We start from the raw sequence: 17,988 nt of genomic DNA, 5'->3' as shown, positions 1-17,988 counted from the left end.
CATGGTTTGCTTCGGCACGCTTTCAGAGTGGAGAAAAAGGTACGCAGGTATGGAGGGCTGAAGCTTCCTGGTGCAGGCAGCCCGGGAGAGGTGCCCTCATCTCCTGCGAGGGTCAGGAGAGGGATGCTTGGTGGAGGGGCTCCTGGGGAAACGAGAGCTGTCAGGGCTGGGATAGAAGCTCTGAGGGGGCCGAGTTGAACCCCAGGAAGGGCTGGGCTGGGAACACGGGCTGAGGACCTCTGAAACAAGGTGGAGAGTTAGAGGTGACACGGTGATGGGGAAAGGGCTAGAGAAGTCGCTTCTGGGCCCAGCTGTGGCGCCGTGGAATTTGCTGCCTGGCACTGGAGGGGTGGCACATCACTGATACTGGTGTGGTGCGACCACAGAAAGGGTCTGAAATTCTGCAGAAAAGGAAGGGTCTCTCGGCATTTCTCAAGTCAGGTTTCAGAGAATCGGTTTCAGAAGCGTCTGAAGCGGTTATAAACACAGCGACGAGCTGGAGGGTGAGAGCTGCAGTCTTCTGAAGGGAGATGTGGGCGATGCAGCTGATCTGCAGACTGCTGCGTAATCCCTCGCTCGGTTACTTTACTCCTCGGGCCTGGCAGATAACAAACCATGTTTTATTTTGTATATATGCAGCGACGGCCCTGGTTTGGAGTGAGACGTTGGGGTTGCAGCAGGTAACTGCGCGAAAATAAGGGTTCAGCTCAGAAGCTGTGAAAGTTGGTTTCATGCCCGTGTGAGAGGACGATCAGTCCTTGCTGGAAGTGCCTGAAATCTGAACTCGGTGTCCAGCTCCGCAGCACGGCTTCAGGAGGGTGCTGGAGAGCACAGGGGTGGAAGTATGAGCTGGTGGGGCCATAGGTCGCTGCGAGCGTCTGAGTAATGCGTGCAGGGCAGGCTCTGGTGGCAGACAGATGTCTGAAAGGCTGAGTAACGGCTCCATTCTGGGTTGTGACAAAGCAGATTTGCAGGGGAACGTACTATTACTGCTGTGGATGTGAGGTCCCTCAAGGAAATGTCACCTGAAGTGTCCAGATGTGGTGTTGGCACAGCTGTGCACCAAAGTAAGCTTCAGCTGACAGCAAACTGCGTCCAAATCGGAGTGCCTGGTCTGAGGGCTGGAAGGAGACTGCTGTAAGCACTCGAGATTACCGTGACATGTACTGCTGCTCCACAGGAATACTCGGCAAAGAAAAGGATGTGGTTCTGAGGAGCTGTTGTGTTCCCGCGTGAGGCAGCTTTCTGGGAGTTGTGACCTGGCCGTGATTTACTGGGCTCTGCGGGGGAGGCGAGAGAACAAAAGCAGCACGGTCATTCACGAGCTCCCTTGCCAACTCCTGGCTCAGGCTGTTCTTAAAGTGCGTGAACCACCTGGAAAAGTGCCGCAACAGGCAAGCGCTCCCCTCGGAAGCGATCCCCGGCTTGAGGCAGGGCGCTGTTAGTCAGCGTCTGGAGAGGCTCGCCAGGCGCAGCTCATCTCTAGGTGGGAGCCCAGAGCAGCGTGGGGATCTCAAATTCCAGCTCAACTCGTGCTAGGAAATAAGAGCTTGGGCTTCTGGAGAGCCTGAGGCTTGCTCAGCAGTGGGTCTGCTTGTTAGTCACCGTGCTACCGAGGCTCCTGTGGCAGGGGATTCTTCCCGGGAAGAGCCCCAGGATCAGTCAGCTCTTCCCAGGAAGCCTGATACGTGCGCAGTCACACCAACATCTCCCACACCTCCCGGACGGGACCCGGGGAGCGGCCCCGCAGCTGGAGGAGGACGGGCTCGTGTGAGGCGCTGGTACGCCGTGGGATGCTTTGAGTCAGGGTTTGTAACCCCAGCCCAACTGTTGGAAAATGTCGTGTTCTGTCTGCTTGGATGCGAGGAGATGCAGAGGAGTTCAGTTCCTGCAGCTTGTGGCTGGCCTTCCCTGTAAAAGTGATTTCCAAGTGTTACATAAACACGGCCCTTAGTCCAGTTACAACACGGCGTTGTGCTGGCTCTTGTGCTGTGGCGTGGGGGGCCAGCCCCCTCGCTGCGCGGGACAAAACACTCCGGCCGGGCAGAACTTGCTCGGAGCTGTTGATGGAGAGGCTGCGAGGCACAGCCAGAGCGCGTGGGGGGCAGCCCTGCCCGCTTGGCTGCGCTTTTCCCGTCCCTCCATCCCTGGCGCTGGCTCTCCGGCACCAAGGGGCCAGGCAGCGAGGAGGATTCTTGCGGCCTCAAAGGTTGGAGCTGAGCTGCAGGTGGTGGTGGTGGCACCGCCAGGTCCCTTCCTGCAGCAGCTCGGGCACGCCAGAAGTGGCACGCAGCTCTTCAAACAAGTGCTGAGCTCTTCTCTTTGCCAGCCCCCTGCTTGGCACCAGCTTCTTCTGCCTGGCCTCCCGCCGTGCTCGAGGTGTTGGGGATGGGACTGTCTGCCTCGGGAGTCTTACAGCTTTCCCCTGTTGTTTTCACTTCCCCCTCAGCCCAGGGGAATGCAGGAGGCTTGCTGTTGCTGGGAGGTCTCAGCTCCGGGGCTAGAAGCAGTGCTCAGATCCATCACTTTCGTCGAGGAGAGCTAAAGCTGAATGTGGGGCTTTGGCTGCATTTGCCCCGATTTGTCTGCGCCGTGCACTGCTCTCAGCAAGCTGTTTGAGCTGAGTAATAACTTCAGTAAGCAGCTTTTGTGGAGCTGGTGGCTGCAATGGGGCTGTCGCAAGGCATCCTTAAAACACTTCTCCCCTCTCTTCTGTTGTGTTGGAGTTGAGGAAATAAGCTGAAAGCCTTGGAAGTTTCCCTGCTGAAACAAGATCTGGTAGGATATGCAGCAGCGGTTTCCTCTCCAAGTTCCCGTATAGCTGCAAAACAACATCACATGCCTTCTTGCACAGCCTGAGCTTCCATCAGGGCTGTTACAGGGAACTTAGAGGAGGCGGTACGTGGGTGTAGCTGCTGCAGTCCCCTGAGCCTTACCCTGCAGTCTGATTACACGGGCACAATCCTCCTGCTGGAACCTTTTCTCTCATGCTTGGTGAGCAGCTGCTGACTTTTGCTCCGTGCTTTCTCCAGCTTCCATTAACTGCAAGCTGGTAAAGCTCTGATCTGACAGCGGCACTTAATTTCCACTCGTACTCCAAAGCTCATCATCCAAAAGTCGTCTTGTTTTGGAAAGACTGATGTCAGCGTTGCCTCAGTTTACCTTGTAGCCCTAGGTCTTGGTACAAGCCCAGACTTTCTAGGGTATATTTTGGGGGGACTGAAAACTCAGCAAGACTTAATTCTGATATATTGTCACCGTCTTAGCTGTCAGAAGCCACGTAGGTGCAGAACTGCTCGGTGGGAGCTTCCTGGGAGCTGGGTTTTGGGGGGTTCACCAAGTGATTGCCATCAGGGAGGAGGTGGCCATCAGCAGTAACAAACCTGTGCAGGCCAAACAGAGGCGAGGGGCTTTCTGAGTTTTGGCATGATCTGGTTTTGGGGTGCTTGACTTTGTAGCAAAGGTCATGTTGGGGAAAAAAAAGCATCCATCATCTCCGTTATCCAGCTCGTGTTTTCCCGTCTCAGAAGTATGAGCAGAAGTTCATGGTGCTCTGGTGGAACAGAGCACAGCTGTTGGGCTGCAGCACAGCCTGGGGAGCAGAGAGCTAGGTTAAGTTTCTGCTTTGCTTCAGCCATGATGCAAGCTGTTGAGCAAGTAGCTCTCTTTGCTGCATCCAGGATTCCTTATTAAAAGTAAGTGGAGTATAAAACTGTCCTGGAAACTGCTGAGAAACATGACAGAAACTGAGTGCTATTAAGTGTCTGGCCTTTTTTCACCCCCCTCTATAACCACCATCTGTTTCCTGTGAGACTTAGCAGTGGTAACGTCTTCGTAACGAAACAGTGCTGGGTCAAAAATGTCTTTGCTGGACCCCGTTGGAAATACCCAGAAGAATTTAAGTCAGCCTGAAAGCTGTTTGACCCCCCTGCCCCTCTGGATGAGGCCAGTGTCACGCTGTACAGTACAAGCTCAGCTTGGAGCTCAGTGCTGAGAATGCTGTCCAGCTCGTGGCTGTAGCTGACTGTAACGTCAAAAGATCAGTCTCCTCAAGCTAGGCTCGACCCATGTCATACATGCATGTGCATTTCTCTCACTTCTCTCTCTGTCCGTGTGCAGGTTGCCGTGCTCATCCTGTGGTGCTGAGGACACGCGTGGTTCAGCAGGAGGGGAAGGCAACCTCAGTGCTCCTGCTTCAGGGAAAGCAGGGAGAAGTTTCTTGATTTTTCCGTTTGTTTTCTCTGGACAGTGCGTTCACATCTGGTTTGGCTAAACTCTTCCAGCTATTCTCCTTTCCCCCCATAAAGGCCTTGAATCCCTGGGAGGATGCTTGCCTAACTGGCCCTCAGAGGTGAAGCTGAAGGGAGGTGAACACCATGTACCAGTGCAGCTAGTAATGCTGTGAGGAATGGGATTATATGACGTTCCTCAGCTCTGGATTCAGTTTTTCCATACGGACACTTAAATGCATTTGGCTCACACAGGATTTTTATCTTGACAGAGGTCAGCATGCTGTGGTTGCTTGCTGTCCAGCACTGTGGCTCAGGTGGGCACCTGACCTGCAGCAAGGGTACCAGAGGAAACTGCTCGAAGCTGGAGGGGAGGAAGGCTTCTGAGCACGTTCCTCCATCCTGAGCAGGGAATGCCTGCTGTGCGAGATGGGTTAGGATGGGCTTCCTCTTCGCCAGCCCCTCTCTGCCTTGTGATGCCTGACTTTACCAGAGTAGTTGGTCGGACTCACTTGATGATGTCCTAGCAGCTTTACAATTTCAAGGTTGTTGCTTGCGTCTCTTTGGCTTTGAAAGTGTTTCGGATGCCTCCTGCCTGCCAGTCATTGCTGAGGACACCTGTTTGTTGGAGGCAGGTGGGCTCTCGGTCCTGATCGCATCTCAGAAGCCTGTGACCAGAGTACTTTTGGCTAGAGGAAATAAGACTTAAGTTCTCTAGACGTTAAGGCCAGTAGCAAATACTTTGTTCCTAGAAAATCAGTAGCCTTTCATCTTATCAAGCAAGCTGGCAGAGATATGTGCTCAGTTATGCAGACAGTGACCATTTCCCTTTTAAGACGGGGCACGGCTGCTGCAGTGGAACTGATCTTTTTCCTGTGATAAGATGGTCCGCGATAAAGCTGAGTGCAAACGTAACTATGGCTTTTAATGTGTAGGTTTTGTCTAGGTGACCTTTCAGAGAAGGGAATGCCCAGAGCTGGCCCCCAGCTTCCTCAGGTATGCTCAGAACCCCACCCAGCACAAACCCTGTAGCGTGGACCTCTGCTTTCTTTTCCAGACCTGAAGCTGCACCTGCAGAGCACCGACTATGGGAACTTCCTGGCGAACGAGGCGTCCCCGCTCACCGTCTCCGTCATAGACGACAAGCTGAAGGAGAAGATGGTGGTGGAGTTCCGGCACATGAGGAACCACGCGTACGAACCCCTAGCGAGTTTTCTGGACTTCATCACGTGAGTACCAGGTGTTCTTAACAGCTCGTGAAACCTTGTTCATCCAGACTCGGGGACTCTCAGACCAACTTTCCACACTGAGCCCTGTACCTACTGTGTTTTCTGCAGCTCTTTGGATGAAACTGTTCTGGAGGTCTCAAACAAGCTGGCACAGCATTCCTGTGGTGGTAAAGGCTTTTGCTCCCAGGGTGTGCATGCTTTGCTTGCACTGCTGCTTGCCTGCCTTCTCTGCAGAACTGCCTTTAGCCTGTATTAGAGCTGAGGCATTTACCCTTGTCCCTAACGTAGATTTTCCAGGGCTTTTAGTGTGATTCTGTTCCAGAATGTCAACGTGCACATGACAGCGTGGCAGTGCTAATTCTGACTCTTCATCAGTGCTGCTGTTATCCTGCCATCCCATCCCACTGGCTGTAAGCCTGCGTCTGACCCCATCGTAAACTGGTTCAGGGAGCTGAGCTGGCCAAAAATTGAACAACTTTCTCCTTTTGGGGTTAATCTCCAACTAGTTTCCTCGGCTAGCTTGGTGGGATCCAACAAACGCCAGCATTAGGGAAAAGGAGGGCCTAGAGTGTGCAGCAGGAGAGGACAGGGCTGGGGCAGGCTCAGCACGCCTCTGTCAGTGTGTGAACAGACACTCGGCTCCTGTGTGCAGTTCCACAGCTGGTTCAGCTGATGTAAAAGGCTCGAAATAGCACAGCGTTCTTGCAGGTCCTTCCTGTTGTAATCATTCCATGTCTAAACAGTCCCACTATCTCATTTGTCTAACCCAGTGCCTCATATCTGTAATTTTCTGGGTCACTGTGCTAAAGCCACCTGTCTTTTTTTAAGCCTTTCCTGTTTTCTAAGAGGTGGCTTTTTCTTACATGCCTGTCACTAAAGCTCATGGAATTTCCTTATCTGGCTCCAGATACGAAGCATGACATCAGCAAGGCATGGCAAGGCCCTCATCCTGCAGCAGCACTCGCAGTGGTTGGAGCAGTTTCTAGGTCATCATCTGAGTTGTATGGAGCAATCTCTTCTATTTTCTGAAGCTTCAGATAATAGAAGTTTCAAAATGCCATTTGGCCAAACTTGAATTTGTTGTAAAAACATCAGGACGGTTAGAGCCTGGCCATACTGGGTAGGCTGTCCTCCACTGATGCTTTTCCTTTTCCCTAAAACTGAAGGGCAGCAATGTTTAGTCTCTGTGGAAGTATCCTCGTAATCACTGTTAGTCTGTTTTTTAGCTCCTCTTGTTTTAAAGACAACAGCCCAGGCAGGACAAATGAGTATTTTGCGGACTTAGAAACTTTGTTCCCTGTTGGTTCCACTTTGAAAACTGATGTTTGAAAAAGATGAACTGTGAGGTGTCAGGCCGTGCCTGCCTGGTAACACACTGCGTGACTTTGGAGGGCTGCAGGTGGCTGTGGAAATCCCGTTCCCTGTTACATCAGCCCTGTTGACTCTTATCCTTGTTTACATTGAGCTGGAGTTGTGCAGAAGACCTGAAATTTCTCATGTAATGTGACAGGCTGGATCTTATCAGCTGTTTGAATGATTTGACTTTAAAGCTGGTGTTCGCTCTCAGCTCGGTTTAACTCTGATCTTGTTCAGCCTCTGTCTCTGATTTCGGAGAGCTGTGTAGAACAAAACAACCCCGTGCAGATATCTGTACATCTCGCCTACTGCGTAATCTCTTCTTGAATGTATCACTCCCATTTGGCACAGGACGTTTCTTCCTCGAATTGTCTTTGCTCTCATCTCTTCTTTTTGCTGAAGATTTGTTTTAATGCGGCTGTCTTCGTAGCCTGGAGGAAGGCAGAAGATGAAGCAGAATAGGTGCCTCTTGCGGAGCCTTTTCTGCGAGGAGTCTGAGTGTTCAGTGGCATTCTGAGTGTTCAGTGGCATTTCATCGTAGTTCTGGTGTGCTGCTGGTGGAGCGGTCTCCTCGGGGTCTGCCCTCATCACACCGGTGGCGTATTGCTGAAACAGAGAATGTGTTCGCAGCTTCAGCTGGCCCGAGGTGGGAGTTGCTGTCAGCCCGTTAGAAGCTCTGATAGCACTACAGACAAGTTAAAGCAGAAGAATGAGGATAGGGAAGCACAAGGAGTTTGGATAGGGTACTGGTTTTGCCCTTCCCTTCATAATCCTAATATATTTAGTGGGTGGGATGATGGAAAAGGGTGTAGGCTAGCAGTGACTTCTTGGGGTGCCTTTCAGGCTGTGGTCTGTTCCCTGAAACTGCCCCATGGGTTGTAGTAGATCTTGGTTTGAGGCAGGGGGCAGTAGTTTCAAAGTATTGTACCATGCGAAGCTTCCCATGCGCGTCCCAGATAGCTGGAGTGGAATTGCAGGAGCTATATGTCAAGCTTAAAATGGAAGGAAACGTTTTGTGGTGTGTCCAGTACAGTTCCAAAGCTCGCTGCTCTAGGATGCTTTTTATGTACTTAACGTTTTTGGCCTTTGTGAGAACATTGGAGGATGTCACACGAGACCGGTACCACCTCACGGAGAGCAGCCCGGCTGTAGGTGGCTGGTGCCCTGAGGTGGATCAAGCATTTAAAAAAAGAGTCAGGCTTCCTGGTTCGTGAACATCCAGCTGAAGTCTGGGATGCTTCTGAGTTGATCCACGCACTGCTATCGTGCTCTCCAGAGTTACCTGTTTTAGGAGGGTGCTCAGACCTTAACCTGGGTCGCATTGCTGAGGAGATCATAGAATCATAGAACGGCTTGGGTTGGAAGGGACCTCAAAGACCATCTAACTCCATCCCCCTGCCATGGGCTGGGATGCCACCCACTAGGTCAGGGTGGCCAAGGCCCCATCCAGCCTGGCCTTGAACACCTCCAGGGATGGGGCATCCACAGCTTCTCTGGGCAGCCTGTGCCAGTGCCTCACCACTCTTACAGCGAAGAATTTTCTCCTAACGTCTAGTCTAAATCTCCCCTTTTTTAGTTTAAGCCCATTCCCCCTTGTCGTATCATTATCTACCCGAGTAAAGAGTCCTTCTCCATCCTTGTTAGAAGTTCCCTTTAAGTACTGAACGGTCTCACTGAGGTCTCCCCTGAGCCTCCTCTTCTCCAGGCTGAACATCCCCGGCTCCCTCAACCTTTCTTCATAGGAGAGGTGAGATCTGGGGAGCTGATCGTGGGACCTTTCCACCTTTTGCTGCTCCAGAGCTAACCAAAACCGTGCTGTTCATCCCCGTGTGGGATTACGCCGCGTGGTTTCTCTTGCCTCCTTGAGCAGTCCGTGAGCCAGGCGATGGGGACGGGGGAAGCAGGATCTGCGATACCCAGCGCTGCTGTGACCGGCTGGCACACCTGCGGCTTTGAGCTGGGATGGCGTGGAGGCTCCAGAGCTCCCAGAGGACTCGTGTTCCCCGTGTGCTGCCCTTGCCCAGCTCCTGGAGGAGGCAGCGCTGCCCGCAGCTTGCCAGAAGGTGGCACCCCAGCCCCGCGGCTGCCTGCACCCAGGTGCCTGCAGCACGTAGGTAAGGGTGGGCACCCACCGAGGTGGGCAGGAGCCAGCTCCCCTGCAGAGCCTGGGGGAGAGGAGGGCGTCTAAAAGCACACGGACTGAGCTGCGGCAAGAACTCAGCTATACGCATCCCCAAAGCAAGGTCTTTGTCCCAAAGCTACTTGCTGTCACTGATTTCTGCCCGGTGGTGCTCCTTTCCCCAGTGACTTTCCTGGCTCCGATCCTCTCCGTGGCAGCACTGCATTGTCAGTACCAAAATATTGAGGAAGTTGGCTGACTTCCCTCTTGTTTTTTCAGGTTCTAGCTGTAGTTGGCTTCCTGTGCCACTGCGTATCGCTGCAAGGAGGAACTCAACTTGCTGAGAGCTCAACTTATTGAGCCTTCCACAGCCCCTACAAAACACCTGCTAGCTCTGTGCCTCGCTGCGCAGCTCCTCGCTGGATGACTGCTGGTGCTTCCCTGTGTTTTTCAGTCGACCGTAGTAGGTCTGAGTGATGGGCACAAGCTGGTTGTTAGCTTCTCTGCTCCAACACAAATAATTGACTGTTTGGCTGAGGGAATGTGGCGACGTTCTGTAGGGCAGCAACAAACAGGTATTAAGTGTACTTGAAACAGCAAAACCCACTTCCTGAATTCAGCAAGCACATATTGACTTGCGGGATGGAAGTGGGTTTTAGGTTCTTCTCAGTGATGTTCTGCCCTGCCTCTCTGTAAAGGCTTTGTTCTTTGTGTTAGCCTGACACAATGCCATGTCCTGTCCGTCTTCCCTTCCAGTGCTCCTGCCTACAGTTCAGATAGGATCCTTTTATCTCTGCTCTGTGCCATTTCTCCTGACTCTAGTCAGCTGTAGCCCGATCAGATTGTCAGCTTTGGTATTTTTCCAGTGGAGGGAGGGAAAGCTTTTTTGCCCTTGCTCCAGCACAGGGTTTTCCCTGCTAGTGAAAGCCCGGTTCCTCAGCAGCGTGGCTGGGGGCTCTGGCAGCCGTTCGGAGGCTTGAGCCCCTGCAGCAAGCTGATGGGCAGAGGAGGGCTCAATCCCGTGGTCAGGCTGGGGGAGCTGCTGGTGGCTGCTGAAACCAGACTCAGAGGCCGCTGCAGGAGCAAGGCTTGAGGTGAAGTCGGGTGTGAACACGTTGTCCAAGTCTGCGATCGAGCCTGTCAGCAGAGGACGGGCTAGGACCTCATTTGTCTTTGCCTCACCAGTCTGCTAGACCTCAAGAACAGAGTCCTTGTTGCCCCAGTGATGTACCTGGGAACTTGGCTTCTGGTGTGTTTTTGTGGTCACAAGACCTGTTTTTGACTAGGCTGCATGTACTTTTTCCCCTTGCACATGCCTTTTCTTAGCTGACACTTCCCTTTACTACCTTCTTCGTGACCCGTTCCTGCTCTGCCTCTCCCCAGCACTGGATAGATCTAGTTTCTGCTGCATGACTTTGAGTTGAAACTTAATCTTACGGCAGTGGTTTTCTAAAGCCAAACTGTTTCAACTGCTACTTGAGCTGAAGAGCAATAATCCTCTCCTCTGGAGTAGGAAGCTGCTTGTCTTTATTCTAAATGTACTGATGCATCCTGGCATCGTTGCGTGAGGTTACAAAATATGACTGCCTCCTTTTGAAGCCCTTTCTTACAAAAATAACTCCTAATGCTTTACATTACAGGCACTGGCAGTTCATTTGGGCAAATGCAACAACCTGAAGGATCTTTTCCGATGCTGTTGTGGTGAAAACTGTACTATGCTGTTTTCAACTAGTTGTTGAGACCTTGGTGGTGGTGGGTTTGGGAAGGAAAAATTACCATAGCAGCTGGGGATCCTGCAATAAAAGGTTTATGAGCCTTTTCTGGCAGAGACGGTTTTGGCAGAGCAGCACAGGTTCCTGACAAACAGCTTCCCTGTTTGCAGGGAGTGCAAAGTTGAACTGATAAGCCAAGTTCTTGGAGGGGTTATGCAACATTCAAAATAAGAGGGCACAAAACTAATGGTCTGGAAATGATCACAGGCTTGTGTCCTCCGGATGGTAGCATCAGAACTGCATCTGCTCTCCTGCTTACCCGAGGGACAGCACTCACACCAGTTTCCCAGAACGAGTGTCCGTGAAGCTAACTGGGTTGTGCGCCTGACTGGTGGCTGCAGGAGTCGTCTTTGAAAACTGTGTAGCCGTGGGTGTCCGCTTTGGAAAGGGCAGCGTGTTCTTTGAAAGGTGGATTTCACTGTGTGTTGTGCTTTATTCCCAAGCCTGTAGCACCTGGAGCACATTTCATTTCGCCAGTTCATTTAATCTGGGACACCATAACCCTACTTCTACTGACCAGCGCTGTTCTTCACTTGGAAGGTGTTAGCATGGTGCCTGGCAAGCACACCAAGCTGCAGCAATCATCAGAAAAGCCAGCAAAGCATTATTAAAGCGAGTCCAGGAGTTGGACTCGATGATCCCTGCGGGTCCCTTCCAATTTGGATATTCTGTGATTATTGTTGGTGGTAATAAAGATGCAGCAAAATGGTAGTGATGAGCTCCAGATGTAAGCCCACGTTACATTAACAAACATAAATCTTCCCAACGAAGCTTTGCAGCCCTGAGAAGGGGCCCTAGCAGGCAAGCTGTAGGTGATTAGGTGAGAACACATCACCTTGCACTACACCCACATCCACGCTGATGCTGTTTCATCCAGAGGCAGTGTGTGGATTTAACTGCCTTCTCTGGCTCTGCTTAAAGCTGATTCCCTCTGCTTATTCTGCAGCCTGCAGGAAGGGTTCTTGCCCTTGCCTCCTGTTCCTTCGGCGTCTCTTGGAGGCATTAAAACGAGGGGGAAGGAGTATGGTGTGAGGCTACCTGTGCTCCTCTGATGGATTTATGCATGGTTGCAGCTTTTCCAGAAGGCACCTTGCGTGCACGCCTTCAGCTGGATGAACGTTCACTGAGCACTACTGCCCCGGTGTAACGTGCTTCACTCCTTCGTGGAAACTCTTTTAAAGGTCTTTTGGTGTTGGACCTCAGCAGCTTTCATTTTCCTTCTACTTTCCGAAAGATTTGCCTCACTCAGTGCTCTAGACAGGCAGTTTCAGCCCCAAAAGAGCCTGGAGGCCAAGAGATGTTGCTTCTGAAGGCTGGCGTGCCTTGGGTCCCTCTTCAGGCCCTCCTCAGTTAGAAGCCCAGCAGATGCTCACGTAGAACTGTGTAAACATTGCGAAGCCGTGCGATGTGAGGAAGGTGGCAAAATAGTGTATGCAAGCTTGGCTTTTGCAACTGGTTTATGTGCAGGCAGCATGATGAGATGTTTCTGGTCAATATTTAAAACGTAATTAGTGCTCAAGTCTGCCTCAGCACAGCACGGAGTGCTAGGGCTCAGCCGTGCGTACCAGCCTAGTGTTACTCAAGCTGCGAGGTCAAGCTTTAAGGCATCGAATTTAAGCAACCAGAGACTCTTGCATGAGGCTGCGAGGTGTTCAAAACAATAGTGCTGTTTCAAGGGGTTTGTATGCATCTAGAACACATCATCATATTCATAAAACTTCAAAATTAAAGTACTTCTTTGATTTTTTTTTTTTCTAATTAGCCTTTGTGGCTAACTCTGAATGAGTGCTTATAAGTTACCGGATGATACCACTGGAAAACTGAGGTCAGTATCCCAAGAGATCTAGACTCACTAGAAGATGGTAAAAATCATGTGGAGATGCAACTAAATATAGATTAATGCTGAGAACATTCCTGGATACTTGGATTTGAAAGGCTGCCACAGCCTCTGTAGTACCGTGAAGTTATAGCTCTCTGCTGTGAAATGGTCTCGTTGATCTAAGTTTAGTAGAGCACCCACTTATTGGCTGAGTGCCCTTGGTTTGTGGTGGCAACCATAAAATTCTCAGCTTTTTCTTTAGCAGGTTCACAAAACTACCGCTTGCGTGTGGTTTTTGTTGGTGTGATGCTAGGAAAGAGAGTGTAGAAAGAGAGAAAGAGGTCAGCACACCTCGGTGGAGATGATCGTGCTGCGTCTGCATTCCCTGGACTGCCTGAATTTTGGCTGCAGACAGTGGGTAAAACGTCCTGGGCAGAGGCTGCCGGTCTGACTTGTTCTTGTCTGAGCTGAAAATTTGACTTTAGGATTTAATTCAGTTCATTGCTGTCTATTACTCGAACAAGCCTCGAACCTCGGGATCCTCCTGAGGTCCCTTTCCTTTCCCTTTCAGGGCAGCTGTACAGTTGTGCACTGATGATGGTAAAGCCATGCTCCAGATGCAAACCTCTCAGGTGTTGGCACTGTTCTTAGGGTCAGCTACTGCTCCTTTGTGCTTTGAAGCCTGTGCCTTGCTTTCCCCATCGGCTGCTTGCATTCGGAGCCCAAGAGATGTAAGAAATGGCTCTGTGTACCAGCACTTTTGCTCGGGTCTTGAACCCCGTGGGATATAGAGATGATCCTGGGTACTTGTGCACAAACGCAGGGAAGCAGTGCTACAGCTGATCCCAAAATATTTCCTGCAGCTGCTTTTCCCCAGCCCTGAACTGAATGAGCTGCAAGAGGGAAGCACTAGATGTAAGAGCGCCTGCATAGTAATTTAAAGCTGTCTCTAGAATTCACACAATTTAGAGCACTGCTCTGATCCCGCTGGAGTTTTCCCTTTTATCCCAAAATAAACACATGTTTCTACAGTGATCTGAGTAACTGCCCAGGGCAGTCTCCCAGAGACTTTTGCCTTGCATCGGTCAGCACTGAAGTCTGATGCTGGTTTTGGAAAGCATTGAAGTTGCCTGAGCAATACCTTAACCCATCCCGCACGCTTTGGGATGCGGCCGTGTACCAAGCTGCACAGTCAGGCTGCTCGCTGCTGCGCTGGCTGTGCTTACGCAGCGCCGTTTGGTTGGCCACGAGCGCTCAGAATAGCTTGGCATGACTCAGGTCACTCCAGTCTGCAAGCCTGGATCGGAGCCCGCGGGGGGAGGCGAGCTTTTTCCTGCACAGGGGGAGAAGGGAGGCTCCGGGTGGATACCCCCGGCCTTTCCCTTCAAGCCGTGGCTCTGGCAGCAGGGCACGCAAGGCCCCCAAGCCCCTCTCCCCTACCAGGGGCTCTGCTCCCACATCAGCCCCCCGATTGCTGCGTTTCACCGCTGCCACCGGGGCTGTCCTCCTGACCCTGCGCAGAGCAGCTGTTACACTGCAGTCTGGCAGGGCTTTCGGAGGATCCCTGAGAAACGCAGGTCATGCAATGTTCTGTCATTAGTCATGCTTTGTGACCACTTGCGGCATTGTTTACGGTTTCTTTAGTATCCTGGAGCAGAAAGCAATAAAAAACCAACCTATCTGCTGCGGGACAATGACTCTTTATGATTAGATTAGGAAGTGGGGGAGGGAGAAGCCGTTACTGTCTTGGGGTCGCTGCCTCGCAGGGCTCTGCCCTGGTGCCTGCAGGCTGCGTTGTAAACGCCCCACGTGATGAGCGTTCGTGCGTTTTATGTGCTCCCCTGGTGAAAAGCCTTTCTCAATATTCAGCAGGCCCCTGCAGTCTTTCCTGCATGTCTTGTTTGTCTGTGGCTGTACTTAATAAATCCAACTGGAGGTAAACATACATCACCAAATTACCTGTATGCAGCCATTGCGTGGGTGCTTTCCTCTCCGCGATCTGCTGGACAGGCATCCACAGATCATCCACGGATCGCCCACGGATGCCTGTCCCAGAAGTTAGCTTCCCGTGTCTGCTTCTGCTCTGTTTTCCTGGGGTCGTCTCTGCTGCGCCCATCTGCGACTGCACCTCCCAAAGCCAGGACTGAGGACGGTCTCTCTGACCTGCTGCTGGAAGGCAGGCTTTCACACCGCCCCCCACGCACCTTTTGGCTTGTTTGGGCATTGTCCTAGCTCTTGTTTTGTGTGCTGAGCGTTGCCTGGTCGTACGGTGCTGAGCTGGGTGCTGCCGGAGGAGCGCAGGTACTGCTCCGGTCGTGTCGGACCTCAGGAAGCCGTCAGCCAGCATCTCTCCTGCTGCGAGTGATATTTCTGTGCTCGATAACTCCTTCCTGTCCCCACGTAAGAAAGTCTGCTCTAGCGTGAACCAGTATTGATGCTTCTAGGAATCGGCTAAAACCGTAGTTCTGTGAATGTGAATTTCTGGAATACGCCACACCTCAATCGAGTGAGCGAAAGCAAGGCAGGATGTAAGCGTACACGTGAAATGCTGGCTGATCACCCAGCCAGCCCTTTCAGGCCCTGTGTGGGCAGGTAGCAGCTCAGAGCCAGAGCATAAAGCACGTTCTTGCCTTGCAGGCTGCAGCAGGGCTTCGTGGTGCTGCGAGCAGCCGGCTGCTCCTGTTTCCTGACACGTGCCCTAGAGCCCGGTCCCCTTACCGGCTGCACGGAGAGTGAAGGTTAAAATGCTTTTGGAGCTCAAATACGCAGCAGGCTCGTGTCTTCCTAAGGAGCCCGGGCATGCATTAACCATGAAACGTTGGAAGCTGATAAGAACCTGATAGGCGATGAGGAAGGCAATGACAAAGGCCACTCTATTCAAAAAGTAGCTGGGGGAGAGCTGCTGCCACCAATAAACCTAATCCTTGGGGCTTGGGTGGAAATGCCGAAGTAGCCAGGACCTCTACTCTGGTTTTAGTACAGCTGTGCTACTGGAAGCAGATGCATTCTTGTTGGGACCTGGCACAGGAAAGCCAAGTGTTGCCCCGCGCACAGATGAGGAGAGGCTTTTCCAGCTGCCCTGGCACTGGGAGACGTGCCTCACAGCCACAGCTGACTAAGCCATAACGATTTTTACTGGGTTGAAGCAGGGGCTGAGTATGAGCCTGGGCTTGCCTGAAGGAAATGGGATTCATCCTTAGCTAACTATCAGGAAGGGTTACTGGGGTGTGCTGGTGTCTGCCTGGCCTTGGCAGGCCCTACAAGACCTTTGTCCTGCTGCAGCTCTAGTTACTGCGCAGGCTTGCAACACTGTCACAGAGGAAATTTAAAAGTGAAATTTCCTGCTGTTTTGCACAGGGCAACTCCTGCAAAGACGAATCTTCTTCTGACTGTGAACATTGATCCAGCACACCAGGGCTAAGGTGCTCTGAAGTCCTACAGGTAGAAAGGGCTCCAGGCGTTTTGTCTCGGTTCCTCTCCAGCTCTGGCCAGGCTCCTTGCAAGTCACAAACAGCTTGTGGAGAGCAGGGCTCCTTCCTGAGCCTAGGAAAGAGCTGTGCTAGCCTACCATGAAATGATTTATTTCCTAGCCTCTTCCTCCAACGTGGAAGCTGAAGAAATGGTTGTGGTCCGGCCCTACGTTGTCACCTTGCTTTGGTGAGAGCCCTGTGTGGCACTGAGCAGGCCTGCGTGTGCCTGAGGGCAGGTGGCAGAGCTGGTAAATGACCCTTCTGCTCTGCCTTTACTCTGGCACACCTCACGGAGCTGCAGATGTCTGTATTTACCCGGAGCAGCCGCTCGCCGCGAGGGACTTGCCCTGGGCTCTTACAAACAGGCCCCTCTCGCTGCCGGGGAGATTGGGCTGCACAAACAGAAGGGAGGATAATGACCCTGCAGGTTTCAGGCAACGGGAGGTTTCCCAGTGCCCCGCGAGCTGTGCTGCTGGCCGTGCCGTCCCTGCGAGGCTGCCTGGGGCGCAGAAGGGCGCTCTGCAGAAGTAATGGGGCCGGCGGGGCGCTGCCCAGCCCTGCAGCACCTGTTTGAGGAACTAAGGTGTGGATTTGCTCGTGGATGTGCTGCTTGAGTATATTTGAGCCTGCCTAATAAAAACGACGGAAATCTGCCTTTAACTGGCTCTGCTCACCTGCCTTTCCTGGGGTTCAAAGGGAAGCAGCCGCACGGTTAGCTTGGACACGCAGAGCAGCATCCCCGTACCTGTCCCACCAGTGTGTGCTCAGAGCCTCGCTGTCCTGCCCCGCTCTGCCCGCTGCCCTTAAAGCTTCAGCTCCTGCTCCCTTGCTTCAGGACCTGGGTACACGTGGGGAGCCTGAACCGAGCAGGGCTTGCTGCTACCGCTCCAGACTCGCACAGCCCCTCCTGCCGTACAGATCGAGGTCCAATCCTGTCTGTTTTGGAGCAGCTCCTGCCGTGGTTGCCTTCTGGTCTTTTTCACCATCTTCCTGCTAACTTTATAGAGTTAGAGCTCTAGCAGTCAGAGCAAGGAGGCACAAAATCCCAATACACCCTACTCTTTCAGCATCTGAAAGATGCTGCCCTTCCTCTGACCTCAGAAGCTCTTCTAGCTTGATGTTTCCCAGGTTCCCAGCTCTCGCAGCATGGTTTACTTATGGCTCAGCTTGTGGTGAAGGTGCCTAGAGCACCACTCCTGCTCATGCTTTTCCTTGTGTTTGCATGGCACCTTTATCCCTTCGTTTAGACCCTCTGCTAGGATGAGGCCACCAGCTCTCACATTCCCAGCCTTCAGGCCATCTGTGCCTCCTTTCACCAGCTGCTCAAAGCACTGAGGGCCGTTTCTCGGTCTCAGGCTCTCATCTTTGCTCCCCAGATGAAACTTGCTTTGGTGCCTCCTTTGCACTTCACGCCCCTCCCAAGGCAGCCTGATCCCTAATCCTATCTAATTTAAGCAGAGAACATGGTTAGGGACTTCATAGCAGGGGCTAATGTGAGAGTGTGCATCTGTTTATGGTAGAGGGGTGAAAATGCTTTGTGTGGTTCCACGAGGGGATGAATAAAGGTTGTGCCAAAGCTGCCGGCCCCATTGTTTTTAGGAGGGACCGCAGAAGTGTGACCTTTTCTCCATATCTTGGCAAGGTGCAGTGGTGCTGCTGGCACTGAAGCTGAGCTCGAGTCAGGTTATCTGTGGATTCCCCTTCGCTGCGGTGCTGAACGCTTTGGCACGGGTGACCTGCTCTCTGCGGAGCAGGCAACGCGAGGGGAGCAGTGGGAAGGCTGGAAGGACGGCTGTTCCCAGCTACACAGCCAGGCTCCTTTAGGAGCTGTTAGGAAAAGCCTTTGTGTTGCGAGGGTGGTCAGAAACACTGGAGCAGAACCCCAGGGAGGTTGTGAGCTACACATCCTCGGAAATGACTCAAAGTTCAGCTGGACAAAGCCCTGAGCAGCCTGAGCTGGCTATGCTCGGAGCAGGAGGGTTGGCCAAAAACCT

The 17,988-nt window shown here is 52.4% G+C and overlaps 1 protein-coding gene across 1 annotated transcript in view; it reads left to right on the top strand.

Annotated features, from left to right (window-relative positions):
- The window catches only part of ATP6V0D1 (ATPase H+ transporting V0 subunit d1), a 36,761-nt gene that overhangs the window by 5,785 nt on the left and 12,988 nt on the right, over positions 1-17,988 (top strand). The window contains exon 2 of the mRNA XM_080552668.1: positions 5,287-5,458. Coding sequence (XP_080408794.1) covers positions 5,287-5,458 — 172 coding nt within the window. The remainder of the gene's footprint in view (positions 1-5,286; positions 5,459-17,988) is intronic.

Source organism: Anser brachyrhynchus (genome assembly GCF_964034855.1).
Source record: "Anser brachyrhynchus genome assembly, chromosome: 12".
NCBI lineage: Eukaryota > Metazoa > Chordata > Aves > Anseriformes > Anatidae > Anser > Anser brachyrhynchus.
The sequence above is the reverse complement of the archived record's forward strand: the minus strand, read 5'-3'. Positions and strand labels throughout refer to the sequence as shown.